Source organism: Metarhizium album (assembly GCF_000804445.1).
Source record: "Metarhizium album ARSEF 1941 chromosome Unknown scaffold_9, whole genome shotgun sequence".
Lineage (NCBI taxonomy): Eukaryota > Fungi > Ascomycota > Sordariomycetes > Hypocreales > Clavicipitaceae > Metarhizium > Metarhizium album.
The window spans coordinates 700,108-714,028 of NW_024467583.1; the positions used below are offsets into that span (position 1 = coordinate 700,108).

The following is a 13,921-nucleotide window of genomic DNA, read 5'->3' on the forward strand; positions in this document are numbered from 1 at the left end:
CCCGGCCCAATCTAGGCCCAACTGGGCATAGTTGAGCACATACTCCGTACCCCTTCAAGAGGTCCCAGCACCTGCACCTCGCCAGCCCGCCGAATTGTTGAGATCCATCCATGTCTGCCGTCTGGTGCTGCACTTACACCGTAGCTAATCTGTCTGCTTATGTAAGGACTGGTAAGAGTGTTGCAGAGAGTTGATGGGAGCCAGGTGCTGGCACTCAGTGCTGGGTGCCGGCTTCGCGTGCTGTGGCGCTGGCTGCGGCTGCCTTTCAGGGTCTAGTACGTACAACTTTGCACCGCGAATACAGTGGGCAGCAGCAGGAACCAGCCATGTACCGAGAGCTGGTCGCGCTTGCCTTTGGGGGCTTGCGGCTGCGCACCAGAATTTCCTCATGTCACCCAGGGTCCCTCGCGCCCTCACCGCACCACCCTCGCACGCCCCCCAATTTCCCCTTTGACATTCATCATCTCCATTTTGTCCTTTCCAATCCGACTTCACTTCTGCCATTCTCTCTACCATCATTGCTACTTCCTCTACGTCGACGTCTCGTGCGCCGCCCCGGGCCTCTCTGTCCACAGCTTTGTGGCCGACTTCTCCTTGATTATATATTTCTTTTCGAACCCCGTCTTTGACGCGCGTGCTCCTGCTCGCTGGGTTCTCCTGTCTTAATCTCTCTCCCTTGGTAGGCTCTTCCCGCATTGCTGTCCCCTTGCGCAGAATCTCGCCTTACACTTGACTCGCCACTGCACGCATCGCAGGAACTCTTGAAGTCGGCATCCACGCCGAGTCAAGCGCCTGCCTCGTCGTGTTCGATGCAAGAATTTCCAGACTGTTCTCTCCCCAAGTGCAGTCGGCCGCCCCCTCTCCCCTGAACCCCCTTCCAAAAGCGCCTCCCTGACGTAGCTGACCTTTTTCCATCACTTCGCAGAATCTACCTTCTCCATTCTTCTTGAGATTGAGCGACCGCTCTTTATATATCGATATGGGTGAGATGGCACTTTCTTTCTCAAATGATTCAACATGCGCAACGAGCACCTCTCTGTCCGTCGGAGAGGCAGGAGAGGCAGGAGAGGGAAGCAGATCTTCCTACGAGCTTATACAACCCACCTCTCCCTCCCACCGAGGCTGCTCCTACAAATATTCCCCCCGAAACCTGTTGATGAATTCCCCCATGTCTTTCATTCCGTTAGCTTCCCAACGCAACCACTCCCTGCACATTCGTTCAACGGCATTTACACTTTCTTGGATTTCATTGTTGGGACCCTACGGCCCCCCTTTTTTGGACTTGACAGCATTTCCTGTGCACCACTAGTTCTGTTTCTTAATTTGATTGAAGACGACGAGTCTCATAATCAACAATGGCGACGGAGTTGGCAAAACAGAGCAAACCGCGCAGCACCCGGAACTCTTCACCAGAAGCTGTACATGACCACGGTGACGCTTCAGCAGAGCCAACTATTGCTTCTAAACGGACAAGCAGCATCATGGCCACACAGGATATGACTCCTGTGCCTTCAACGACTTCAGCAGCTCCGTCAGTCACGGACACCATTCGACATTATCGAAGCATGCTTGATGTCGAAGACCCCCCGAAGTTGAATCCTCTGAATCCCATGTCCTTTGATGAGATGTACACTACGCCCAGTCAACACCCGCCCAGGCCTGCGCCGGAGGAGCCGCTTTCCGAATCGACGACGGATAGTACTCCCAGGACTTCGGAGAATAGCACTGACAACCAGGTCAAAGATCTGAGTTGTTAGCCTCTGCCTCATTTCCCTGCGCTTGCCTCTGCTCTACCAATACCCTCCATTCGTTCGCGTCTTTACATCGCCAGTATGCTAATCAGGTTACCGTACAGCTTCCAACAGCTCCGATTCACCCACGGGTTCTCCAGCCCCCCCCGGTCCCATTGGTAAGCCTGATCCCGCGCCCTACCCTTTAGAAAGCCATGAACCTGACACCGTTTCTGCAGTTCCTTCTCAGCCTGCTGCTTCCTCTATCCAGGACGTCCGAAACATTGTTCGAAGAAAGCTCACCGGCTATGTTGGCTTTGCCAACCTGCCAAACCAGTGGCACCGCAAGAGTGTTCGCAAGGGTTTCAACTTTAATGTAATGGTTGTTGGTATGTGTTTACCTTCTGCAGGCTGGCGGCTAGGTACTAACAGCATATATCTCAGGCGAATCTGGTCTTGGCAAGTCTACTCTCGTCAATACTCTTTTCAACACCTCTCTGTATCCTCCAAGAGAGCGCAAAGGCCCTAGTCTGGACATCATCCCCAAGACTGTCCAGATTCAGGCTATCAGTGCCGACATCGAGGAGGCTGGCGTCCGTCTTCGCTTGACTGTTGTCGACACCCCTGGATTCGGTGACTTTGTCAACAATGACGAGTCGTGGCGCCCTATTGTTGACGATATCGAGCGTCGGTATGATGCTTACCTTGATGCCGAGAACAAGGTCAACCGCATGAACATTGTTGACAACCGTATCCATGCTTGTGTTTTCTTCATCCAGCCCACCGGCCACTCTTTGAAGCCTCTGGACATTGAAGTTATGAGACGTCTTCATACCAAGGTTAATTTGATCCCCGTCATCGCGAAGTCAGATACTCTTACCGATGAGGAGATTGTAAGCTTCAAGGCTCGAGTAAGTAACTTTACACAAGAAACTGGCATGCGTAGAAGTTGAGCTATCGTGCTTATTATTGCATAGATTTTGTCCGATATCAAGCACCATGGCATTCAGATCTTCGAGGGTCCCCGGTATGAGCTGGACGATGAGGAGACGATTGCTGAGAACAACGAGATCATGTCCAAGGTCCCCTTTGCTGTTGTCGGTGCCACCAACGAGATCAAGACAACTGATGGTCGGGCCGTTCGTGGACGCCAATATCCATGGGGTACCATTGAAGTTGACAATGAGGAACATTGTGACTTCGTCAAGCTCCGCCAGATGCTAATCCGAACTCACATGGAGGAACTCAAAGAAAACACCAACAACACACTGTACGAGAACTACCGTACCGACAAGCTCATTGCCATGGGTGTGTCGCAAGACCCCAGTGTGTTCAAGGAAGTGAACCCTGCCGTCAAGCAGGAAGAGGAGCGTGCTTTGCATGAGCAGAAGCTTGCCAAGATGGAGGCTGAGATGAAGATGGTCTTTCAACAAAAGGTAGCCGAAAAGGAGAGCAAGCTCAAGCAGTCCGAGGAGGAGCTCTACGCCCGTCACAGAGAGATGAAGGAGCAGCTTGAACGCCAACGAGCTGAGCTTGAAGACAAGAAGCAACGCATTGAAAGTGGACGACCGTTGGAGAAGGAGGGCAAGCGAAAGGGTTTCTCATTGCGTTAAAATTGATGAGAGATGTCCATTTCGAGCCTTGGGCGACGCACAATCTGCCATCTCTACGATCAACGTCGGAGCACTCATGACACGCCTAACACCAGCCGGTAGACGTCTTTCCCTAGCCTTTCGATTCTAGTTTTCCTGGCCTGGCCATATTTTTTTTGTTATTCATCAGAGCCTTTCTCCTAATCACCCTGAACAAAAAAGTTTGTCTCAACCAGGCAAACATTCTTCCATGGAACCATGGTCTGGTAGCGGTTAGGGGGCTGCGGACTATGGCTACATTTCACAGTGCGAAAGAAAAATAAAGAGTAGTTTCGGTGAGCGTGCGGTGATGGCACCTCACGAGGTGGTGCATAGAACTATCCTTGCTGCGAAGCTTGGGGACAGCTCAAGCATAGCTTTGAGGGGTTTTCTCATGCTTGTGTTTGCCAGGAGGGATTGCGAGGGTTCGTTCTCTGAGAACGCAAGTGCGCAATTTTTTTGGCGGTTCTTCTATTCGCTGTGGGAGAAGGCCTCTTTTTTTAATGTGCGGGAAGGAATCTTCTGTCTTTCGGCACTGACGTGTAGTGCACACTTATGGTTTCCTTTAATCTATATGTCCAGCAAGATTGGTCGACAGCACCTGTATCTTTGTCTTGTCGTCCTGACTGCCCCCGGATACCCTTTGTCGCATCTGTATGGAGCACTGGTTGCGGATTTGACTTGGACAGGAACAGATGAATGATTTGGCCGTCGAGGGCCGAACAGCAACTGTTGTATTTTAGTGGTGTGATTGGGACAGGTTGTTTTCATTTGACGTCTTGACACACGGAATTGCCGTCCAGGCTCGCCTGTCTTTGTTAGCTAATTTGATTTTATCGCCTTTTCTACGTTCGCGTCATATTACGCATCTTGCGGCAGTGATTGATTTGGAGCGGCGGGTCCATCGGACTACATCTTTGATAGGAGATGTTTATTTGTCGACGGCAATTTTGGGGGTTTGGCACAGACTGCAAATGATCCAGAACGGCCCAGCCTGTTGGACTGAGAGATTATGCGACACCCTAGTGCTAGAATTGACATCATTATATGTATGCTTCATGAAAGTAGGCTTCCCTTGCTTATACAAATACAACGTCTGCAAAGAGGCAATCGTTCCCGCCTCGGGGGTCTCTCTGGGACGTGATTCGGTGCTCTGTCTGAGCTTTGGCGTAGCTGTATTCCTTCCTGCAAGACTTTGGTTTCGGCGACCCTTTGGACGTGTATTTCTCCGAGGACGTTTCTACCTTTTCCTAGCATTCTTGAGCAGGAATGCGCCCACGACACCGGCGGCAATACTGACGCCGCTCAGGATAGCGACGCCCATGAGCCCCTCCTTGGCGACCTTGTTGTCAATGAGTTGGCGCAGATCCGAGGCCTGGAGGTTCGCTGGCTCCTTGTCGAGCAGGAGGTCGTTGTAGCGGCGGGCCTCGCCGTAGTTGCCGAGCTTGTAGTTTCCGAGGGCGAGGTAGTACAGGCATTCGCGGCGGCGTTCGGGAGAGAGTCGGAATATGTCGCTGAGGAGGCGGACGCCGAGTTGTTGGTCGTTGCGGCTGTTTGACTTGACGAGTCCCTGCGGGTGCGTGTGAATAGAAGCCTGGCGGGAGGGGCAGGGGTTGGACGGATACAAGAGACGAGGTGTCGCGAGACGGACGGACGGACGGACGGACGGACGGACGTACCCATGCGTAGTTGAATTTTGTCTGGACGCCCACCATGTCGCCTTCCTTTTCGTACTGGGCTCGCAGGACGTGTAGCTCCGAGGGGGTCAGCGGCCTGTGCGGGCTAACGGTTAGATCTGGGCTGCTGGCGTGGAGGTGCGGTGGCATACGTCTCTGCGTCGAGAGCATCTGCGGGCGAGCGAAGATGGACCGTGGTTAGCGTCTGCCTCGGCGAGATGGTTGGTTCAACCGGTGGGAGACGGGTGGTGGTGATGGCTCACAGGGGAGTTGGGTGACCATTTTGTTTCGCGCTGCACCGGCGGGCTGAATGGACGAGATGGCTCGTGAGATGTGTGTACGGAGGATGCGTGGTGGTTGACAAGGCGAGGATGGATGGAGAGGGGTGGCTGGACTCGGGCGTGGGTGTGGCGACGATGACGCTCCGGCTTTAGGCTCAGGATGGCGTGTGATAAGATAGTTGCCCCTGACGACGCATGGGCATGCGCCGTGGCGGAAAAGGTGGGGCGCTCGTCTGACACCTGACATGCAACAAGCAAGTCACAACACGGCCGGACAAGGACAACCAACACGCGACGGTGTCACGTATATTGCTGCACGGCCGACGCGGAAATCGCCAAAGCCAAAGAACTGGCATCGACCGCTGCGTTGGGCAGGACACGGCGCAAAATGCTGCTCTCGGAGGATCCCGCAACGGTAGGTCTGGCGTCGGCGATTTCCACCGTCAGAGACGATGCTAAACGAGGCCTCGACAGCTCATCAGCCACACGATAAACAACTTCAACATCAACCCGGACAAGCTCGCCGTCTCGCGCATCGGCGAATCTCTCTCGACGCTCCAACAGGCCCGCGAGCTGCGCATGCGCGAAGCCGAGTCGGCCCTCAAAAAGCTCTCGCGGCAACTGAACACGGTCTCCTCGCAGCACGCCGAGCTGACGTGCTCTCGCTCGGCCACGGACCACGCGTCCAAAATCGCCACGCTGGACACGCGCAAGTTCCGCACCGCAAAGGCAGCCAGCGATGCGGAGATGGAGGCGGAGCGGCTGGCGCAGCAGGCGGCGGACCTGAGTGCGCGGCTGCAAGAGCTCGACCTGCAAGGGGTCGGGGGCGACGAGAACGCGCGAAGGAGGGACGCGGTCGACGACGAGGTGCTGCTGCGGTTAAAGGTGTACAGGAGTCTGGGGATCGATATCGAGCGGGATGAAAAGGACGGCGAGTGGACTCGGGCCGTGGTGAGGAGTGACGGCAGGGGGGATGTGCACGTTGTCAACATGGACAAGAAGTTCTCGAGATACTTTTACGCCAATTACTTCTGGCAGACTCTGTAGGAGAGGCTGGAAGTCGGTGAGAATGGAGGTGGGCAAAGCGCATGGCCATACCCGGGGCGGTTGTTTTTTTCCCTCGTGGATGTAGCGATGACAACGTTTCGAACGAGACGCACACGTAGACGGCGAGCAAGCCTCGAGGGAACCTTGCCGGCCTGTTCGTCAGCACTGGCTTCTCTGGTGATGTCAAAATCGACTTCGCTCACAGACACTGAATATATCGCCGGAGCCACGACGCGTGACCCTTACGACCAGCGGCCGAGAGTTCCCTCCCTGACACGTCGCCTTCCCGCTCCAGACTGCCCGAGAAAGGGACTGCTACCAAATATGAGGGACCGCTGGGCGCGAAGCTCGGGAGTTTGACCGGCCTGTGCAAAGATGCACGCGTCTCAGCAGCACGCCAAGTCATGGTGTACTGGTTTATGCGGACTGACTTGGGGCTCATTGACAGCACCGAGAGCGAGCGTGATCGACAGCGGTGCGAGCGGTTTTGTTTTAAAAAAGGGGCAAAGGGGCTCTCCTGTACTTATCACGGCGTCCGCAACGACGACGACGACGACGACGACGACGACGACGACGTCATCGTCTTGGCGGCTCAGCACGGGTGCGTGTTGGAAGCGAGAGCATATTGACGGCCAGTTCCTGACAATGTTCCCTTAGCCTCGGAGTCTCCCACGGAAACAGCCCTTGCCGGACCCGGACCAGTGGCGGAGAACAAGGCATGGATTGCGGGTGCAGTCATCGGACCGGTGGTTCTGGCCTTGGCCTTGGCCCTGGTCCTTGGCTGCGTCTTCTACTTTCGCCCATGGGCCAAGAAGATGAAGAAGGCGAGGGAGGGTGCTGCAAATACGGATACACCACCGCCTGAGGCATGGGGGTTCTCTGTTCCGGGAGAGCATGCCGCACACGAATATCACGGCCCCGTGCCGTCTTCCGGGTTCCAGATAGCGCCGGGATACGCGGGGGCTGAGCTGGCGTGACGGTGGTCGCATGTGCAGGACCGGAGATCGAGACTCACGCTCCATGCTGCACATTTTACGAATACGAGATGAAGACCGCTGCAGCTCACTGCCGCTCCGAGACCAGGTTTGAGTTTCTGATGACGGCCGAGGCGTTGTGAAATGCTGTGCCTAGTACGTGGCAGTCCTTGGTAGGGACATTTCAGAGAAACCAACGGATTCCCCCTTTGCGAATCGTGCCGAGGAAACTCGCGGTAGACCCTCCGCCACGCTCAGGTTCAAAACTTCAAACCATGACGGCGGAGTCGACCAGGAATCTTCGGTAGCCACCCGGCCGCACCCAGAGACGTTCCTTTTCAAACCATGCCAGCACGTCTGGACATTGCGCGATGATAGTTGGGGAGCGGCACCTCCCACGTTCACAGGCAAATCACCAACACGACGCCGAGGCGACACGGGGTCGCACGTGAAACCGTCTTGTCGCCATCCGGCCGAGTCTCATTGCGCCAGGCGGCTCGAACCGGTCCCGTTGGTCGTGTCCCGGTGCATCTCAAGAGCGAGCCAAGGACGTGGCGGTCAGCTCTGAGCTTCCCACGGCCGAGCTCGCAGCATCTCCCCAGGATATTGCCGCCCCATCACCCGCGGTCTCTCCTATCGAACCCCACGACGCGACGCCATCTGCATCTGATATATTGGACACTAGAAACTTGACCCCAATGCCGTATGAGGAAGGCCTTGCGGCGGCCAGCATCAGACGGCTCCATGCTCGGCCCGGGGCTCTTTTGGATGGGCACGAGACGAAGCCGTGGCCCGCCATGTCGAGGAGGCCGTCGTGACATTCCCCGGGCGCACGTCTCCGGAGGATTCGGTCTCTCCCGGATTGGGCCGGCTGCTGTTCTGCGCGAGTTGGAGCCAGTGGAGAAGATGTACTTGGCTGTGGAGTGGATCGTGAATATTCTCCCTTGCGCCTCAGCAGACTTTTGGTAACTAGACGGTGTAAGTTCCCGGGCTGGACCAATGCGTGCCTTCTCTCCTGTTCATTTTTTCTTGCATCTCGAATGTGGCACACAGACACGATCCGTGTGTATATAAGACGCTGGTCCATCTCCATCTCCCTTTGCCTCGCTCGTGATGGAAAGTCCTCACCTGAATCGCAGTTCAAGATGCTATGCCTCATCCCGCGATACTTGCCCACTCTCCTCCTCGGGGCAGCACGCCTCGCCCACGCCCTCACCATCCCCTCCGCCGCCTCCTCCTCCGCCTCCTCTGGCGACGCCTCCTCGTCTCGCAACGACACAGCAGGCGGCATCTTCAAGCGCTCCGCCTCCTACAACTGGTGTGGCCCCGTCAACTTTGGCTCCGGCATCACCTCCGTCGAAGCAACCTGGGCCGTGCCGAAAGTGTCCCTCCCCAGAGGCGGCTGGCCCAGTCACGACTACCATTTCTACCAGTGGGTTGGCCTGGACGGGACAAAGGGCTGCGGCGCTCTGCTGCAAGGAGGAACAGGACAGACCGTAATCAAGGCCGCACTCCGTTCCGGCGTCGAGGGGCTCCAAGGCCAAACTGACCGGCTCTGCCTAGATTGAGAATGGCCACGTCTCGTACTATACGTGGTTTGAATTCTGGCCCTCGCCTCCCGTGTACGGCCATGTGGAAAGTACCGCTCGCCGCCTTCTCCGCCTGAGCCCGCCTTGGCCCCCCCCCGGGGCTCATGAAAGGAGTGAGAAGAGAGGCGGAAAAGGGGCCCGAGTAAGGACTAACGGTTGCAGTTTCCCCCGGGGACACCGTCCACGTTCGCGTAAACGCAACGTCCGCCGAGAGCGGGAGAATGTAAGTCGAGGCGCTCGCTGCGACCGTGCCGTCAGAGGTCCGAACCAACAGCCACCCACGCAGATATTTTGAGAACAAGTCCACCCGCGAGAGGTACACCGAAGTGGTCAAGTCGTCCGGGGCGTCGCTGTGCTTTGCGACGGCCGAATGGATCGGCGAGAACCCGAGCATCCCGCCGGGGCAGTTCCCGGCCTTTTCCCAGTACGACTTCACCGGCTGCCGGGCGCAGACGTCTTCCGGCGCTGTTCTTGGTCTCCCTGGGGCGGACGACTGGATCATGTTCAGGGGAGAGGAAAGGCTCTGCCATCCCGAGCGAAGGGGGGATTTGACCACGAGCATCATCTATGGGTAGCATCCCTTGCCGAGGAGCACGGCAAAGCTGAGACGAGGAATCACCCTTGCCGAACTCTATGCATCAACACCCGAGACTTGGCACGTCTTGTTTCTTCACCACCTGGCTTTGTCCAGTTTCGAATGCGCGTAAGCTACATGGCCCCAGGCTCTACATGTACATGTAACTACTTGGTTACTCTGTCCGGTTTTGCCAATCTAGGTGAGACACTGACCCGTGATTGGCCCATTGAGCTTTTCTTCCGACGACACGGGTGGTGAAACCAGACGCTGGCATATCATGTGCTGAAATAGCCTTCGCGATGCCGTCGCGTGCTTGAGTTGTTTTGCCCCTGCTTCATTCCAGCCTACCAGACCCCTTTGCATCGCACATGTCTTCAGCAGGTAGGAGGGTTTACAAAGCAGGCCAGCCACGTCCCGTGTCCCATCTATCCAGCCTTTAAAAAACCCGGCTGCCGCCCGACACCTCCATTCATACGTCATCATCGCCTCTGTGCCACACCCAGAACCAAGCTCAATGCTCCTCGGACGAGCGACAAAGCCGTTTGAGACTTCTTACAATTGCATTTTCCTGGAGGCTTTTGGTGACATGATGAACGGAAAGTAACTGTCCGAGTTGCCGCTGCCAAGAGTTGTCATGCTTTGCATCCGTGAAGCCGAAGGAGTCCTGGCTCTCGAACTGTTTGGCGACGAGGCTGGTCGCACACCGGCTTTTGACTCTGAACTCCTTCGTCTCGTCTTCATCATCAATACTCCGCCGTCACCTGGTGTTGTGGCTCCACCACCCGACGGAGACCGGTAGTGATGTCGCGGGAATTGCCGATCTGGCAATTCCATTCGAGAGTTTATTGCCGTCCAAACCTCATCGTCATCGCCGGACCGCCAGCCACCAACGCCCTCAAAGTCTCGATCTGGCCCCACGCTGGGCATCAACCCTATACCAAACTCACCGACAGGCGTTGTAGAACCACCCGTGGACAGAATGCTGAGGCTGCTGCTGGGTCGGTGACGTCTTCGGAGATGTGATATTGGCGGCTGCTGGGTAGGTGATGCCGCTGAGCTATCTCCATTGCTACTCCCGTACCCATTTCTGAAAGCCGGCGGCATGCGTGCTTCGCGGGTAATATACCGTTGACGAAGCTTGATATTCGCCAGAGATTGCGGTACGAGGGAGAGCGCGACATCCAGATAGACTATGACAACGCGGAGGATGAGAACGTCGAAAGCAAGCGTCGTAGTGATGCCTGCGAGGATGGCTAGAGGAACCGTGACGACAAACAGGAATGGAACGACGAGTGCGTAGACCGGATTCAATAGCGCCATGGTTCTGTGGCTCGACATGACGGAGGGCTGAGGGCTCGATGTTCCGCGGCTTCACATTTACTCACCATGGCATGGCCAGGATAGGGATATGTAGGGAGAAGGAAGCCGTGATTTGAGGCAGAGCACGCGATACGTACAGCCAGCAAAGTCGACGGCAGCGATAGAATGCGGGTGCGTCGATGAGGAAGGAGCGATCTCGAAGCGGGTGCCAAGACGGTCACCGGTAGACAAAACAAAAAGGAAAGAGCGGTGGGCTGCTTTAAATTCCAGCAACAGCGCGCACAACCATCTTCAATTTCAAACCCGCCCAGGTCAGCATGCAATCATTGAAATGATGCAGTCCAGCAAGAGACCAGCAAATGAGATCAAGTACAGATAAAGAAAAGGAGGAGCATGGGTCGATCGATTGAAGCAGGTCTGGAGTCTAATGGGCCGTGCGAGCCGTGCAATGGTGAGACTGAGGGGCCGAATCACATGTCGTTGGTGAGTTGGTGGCACAACCATCCAACGTCCATGGACCGCAACAGCACCGTCGACGACAGAGCTAACAAGAGGAGCCAGCGCAGGTCCGACTTCAAACCAAATTCCAACATGGAAAGCAACAGCTGAAAACCGACCCCAAGGCAAGCCTCGGCCAGTTCCGTCACTCTGACAAGCAAAGGGCCCCCGAAAGTCTCCGCATTTTGCTGTTTTCAACCATCTGAGATTCAAGTTGAATTTTTATTCCAGCAAGGCGCATTGTATCCACATACGCTCTCTGGTCTCTTTGTTCCATGGAGAGATGAATGTAACTCTAACGATTGGCATCAAGTCATCCTCAGCTAAAGGAGACAGCGGCCCTTCCTGCAACGCCACGGCCCTCCTCCAATGCAGGGGCCCGGTAGAAGGTTTAATCGGTTGAGATTGTAAGTAGCGAGACCCGCCCCTCGTCTAAAAGTAGACTAGCGTAAAACCTCCAACGGCGTTGAAGAAGAAATCTCTCCAGAGCAACACACAAGTACCGACATCGACACAACACGTTTCGTCATAGGCTAAAGAATACTTTCCCTCGGCGTCATCGCTTGGCAACAAGAATCGAGACGCCAAGCCTGCCAGCTCCAGCAGACCCCCGCACCCGAAACCCCAGGCAGGTGTGCCGCCCCCAGTTTGCAGGGATACGAAAATCGTCGTTTGGCAAGAAGTAGTCGGAGGTACTCCGTACGTACGTCCAAGTGGGATTCAACGCTAATCCACTTTCAGACTGGCAGGTGCGTGACGCGATTCGTCTCATGTACCGAAACCGCGGACCACTTATTGATTCACTTTCAAGCCTTCTTCTTCTACTATATGCCGCGCCCTGATACCGCAGGAAGCATGTCAACTTGCACCTTTTTGCAATAATGTGTCGACGTGACCAAGTTGACGACAACTCATCACACAGCGAAGCACAGTGTCCTCCATCCGCAAATAATGGGACCTTTCCGTGGCACTTGTCCGTGTTCGATGCCCATTGTCATCCTACGGACACAATGCGCTCGATAACCAACCTCGAAACCATGCGTGCGTCTGCCCTTGTTATCATGGCAACTCGTTCCCAGGATCAGGACTTGGTTGCCAGCGTGGCGTCGACGCATGGCGTCCAAGGCCGGGCAAGCCTGCGGGGTCGTCGAGCCGGATGCCAAAATGATGGCCACGGCGACACAGAAGCGGCGGCGGCAGCAGTATCATCGATACCAGCAGTACAAGAACAAAGGCCTGCAGGGCAAAATAGCAGCTGCCAGGTCGTCCCCTCGTTTGGATGGCATCCATGGTTTTCTCATCAACTGTACGATGACGTTGCCGCTGAGCCCACGTATAAACCACCACGACAAACACCGACACGAGATGAGACGGATGAAGCGGCACTATTGGCCGCCAAGAAGGTGCATTATCAGGCCGTTCTCACACCACCGCCCCAAGATGATGGCTTTGTTGCGTCCTTGCCTACACCGATGCCACTTTCGTCATTCATCAGTTCAACCCGTGTCCGACTGCAATCTTTCCCTCTGGCCCTCGTCGGCGAGATTGGCCTCGACAAGGCGTTCCGCTTGCCGCAGAAATGGGACCCTGCGTCTTTCGAATCCAGAGATGGTACCTTGACACCCGGCGGCCGGGAAGGCAGGCTGTTAAGCCGTCACCGAGTGCGCAAGCCGCACCAGGAAGCCATTTTACTTTCCCAACTACGTCTTGCAGGCGAAGCCGGCAGACCCGTCAGCATACACGGCCTCCAAGCTCACGGCATTCTGTATGATGTGGTATCCCGCTGCTGGAAAGGACACGAGAAGCATATTGCGTCGCGACGTGAGAAACGCATGATGGCTCCAGGTGAACAGGACGACTCAGACAAGGAGGATGCCAACGCCGTTGCTGGAAAACCGTACCCGCCCCGGATCTGCCTCCATTCATACAGCGGCTCTGTAGAAGGTTTAAGACAGTGGTTCAATCCTACGGTCCCAGCAACGGTATACGTATCCCTCTCCATGGCTGTCAATTTTGGCACGGCATCAAGCCGCGAAAAATTCCCCGAAATAGTTGGTGCCGTGCCTGATGACAGGATTCTAGTGGAAAGCGATTTGGATTCTGCGGGGGAGAAGATGGATGCTTCATTAGAGGACATGTATCGGCGCGTGTGTGAGGTCAAGGGGTGGTCACTGGAGGCTGGTATATTGAGGGTTGCCAAGAATCTGGAAGAGTTCGTCCTTGGTCACGAGTCATGACGTATGGGACTATGAAGCAATGCGGCGCGGATACCACTGCATTTGTAGCGAATGCTGAAGACTAGATTTTAGAGCCAGCACAACTAGCGTATATAAACAAAAGCTCGCGGTGCGACATGACTAGAATGATGCACCCTGCAGCAACAGCTGTCCGCGGTTGTATTTGTTACTGTGGGCATGTCTTTGGCAGCATCTTGACCCTCTCTCCTCTCTCCCTCTCTCTCCAGACGACATCCCTCGCCGTCCCCGTAGACCCCTCCGCGACTGGGCCCGCCCGTATGCGTATTGAACGGGTGAGAAATCGTGATGAGAGATGGTCCGTTCTCAACATAGTCCTCTATCATTTGTCAGTTTTGTTCGC

General features: G+C 55.6%; 7 protein-coding genes across 7 annotated transcripts; 5 read left to right on the forward strand and 2 right to left on the reverse strand.

Moving 5' to 3' along the window:
* Nucleotides 1-1,481: 1,481 nt before the first annotated feature.
* Nucleotides 1,482-3,343, forward strand: MAM_04309 (cell division control protein 3; the record flags this gene model as incomplete). Its single annotated transcript, XM_040823107.1, has 5 exons — nucleotides 1,482-1,752; nucleotides 1,856-1,909; nucleotides 1,970-2,119; nucleotides 2,163-2,641; nucleotides 2,708-3,343. The coding sequence occupies 5 exons, from the start codon at nucleotides 1,482-1,484 to the stop codon at nucleotides 3,341-3,343; spliced, it is 1,590 nt and encodes a 529-aa protein (XP_040678986.1).
* A 1,258-nt stretch (nucleotides 3,344-4,601) lies between these two features.
* MAM_04310 (Tetratricopeptide repeat 11 Fission 1 protein) lies at nucleotides 4,602-5,187 on the reverse strand (the record flags this gene model as incomplete). Its single annotated transcript, XM_040823108.1, has 2 exons — nucleotides 4,602-4,931; nucleotides 5,041-5,187. The coding sequence occupies 2 exons, from the start codon at nucleotides 5,185-5,187 to the stop codon at nucleotides 4,602-4,604; spliced, it is 477 nt and encodes a 158-aa protein (XP_040678987.1).
* A 519-nt stretch (nucleotides 5,188-5,706) lies between these two features.
* Nucleotides 5,707-6,365, forward strand: MAM_04311 (kinetochore protein spc24; the record flags this gene model as incomplete). The annotated part of the gene is made up of 2 exons (XM_040823109.1): nucleotides 5,707-5,733; nucleotides 5,793-6,365. 2 exons carry the CDS (start codon nucleotides 5,707-5,709, stop codon nucleotides 6,363-6,365), a joined length of 600 nt encoding a protein of 199 aa, XP_040678988.1.
* Nucleotides 6,366-6,769: 404 nt separating this feature from the next.
* Nucleotides 6,770-7,342, forward strand: MAM_04312 (uncharacterized protein; the record flags this gene model as incomplete). Its single annotated transcript, XM_040823110.1, has 2 exons — nucleotides 6,770-6,827; nucleotides 7,023-7,342. 2 exons carry the CDS (start codon nucleotides 6,770-6,772, stop codon nucleotides 7,340-7,342), a joined length of 378 nt encoding a protein of 125 aa, XP_040678989.1.
* A 1,142-nt stretch (nucleotides 7,343-8,484) lies between these two features.
* Nucleotides 8,485-9,503, forward strand: MAM_04313 (Concanavalin A-like lectin/glucanase; the record flags this gene model as incomplete). The annotated part of the gene is made up of 4 exons (XM_040823111.1): nucleotides 8,485-8,835; nucleotides 8,903-8,978; nucleotides 9,091-9,151; nucleotides 9,215-9,503. 4 exons carry the CDS (start codon nucleotides 8,485-8,487, stop codon nucleotides 9,501-9,503), a joined length of 777 nt encoding a protein of 258 aa, XP_040678990.1.
* Nucleotides 9,504-10,057: 554 nt separating this feature from the next.
* On the reverse strand, nucleotides 10,058-10,825 carry MAM_04314 (uncharacterized protein; the record flags this gene model as incomplete). Its single annotated transcript, XM_040823112.1, has 1 exon — nucleotides 10,058-10,825. One exon carries the CDS (start codon nucleotides 10,823-10,825, stop codon nucleotides 10,058-10,060), a length of 768 nt encoding a protein of 255 aa, XP_040678991.1.
* Nucleotides 10,826-12,360: 1,535 nt separating this feature from the next.
* MAM_04315 (Deoxyribonuclease, TatD) lies at nucleotides 12,361-13,560 on the forward strand (the record flags this gene model as incomplete). The annotated part of the gene is made up of 1 exon (XM_040823113.1): nucleotides 12,361-13,560. One exon carries the CDS (start codon nucleotides 12,361-12,363, stop codon nucleotides 13,558-13,560), a length of 1,200 nt encoding a protein of 399 aa, XP_040678992.1.
* Nucleotides 13,561-13,921: the final 361 nt, after the last annotated feature.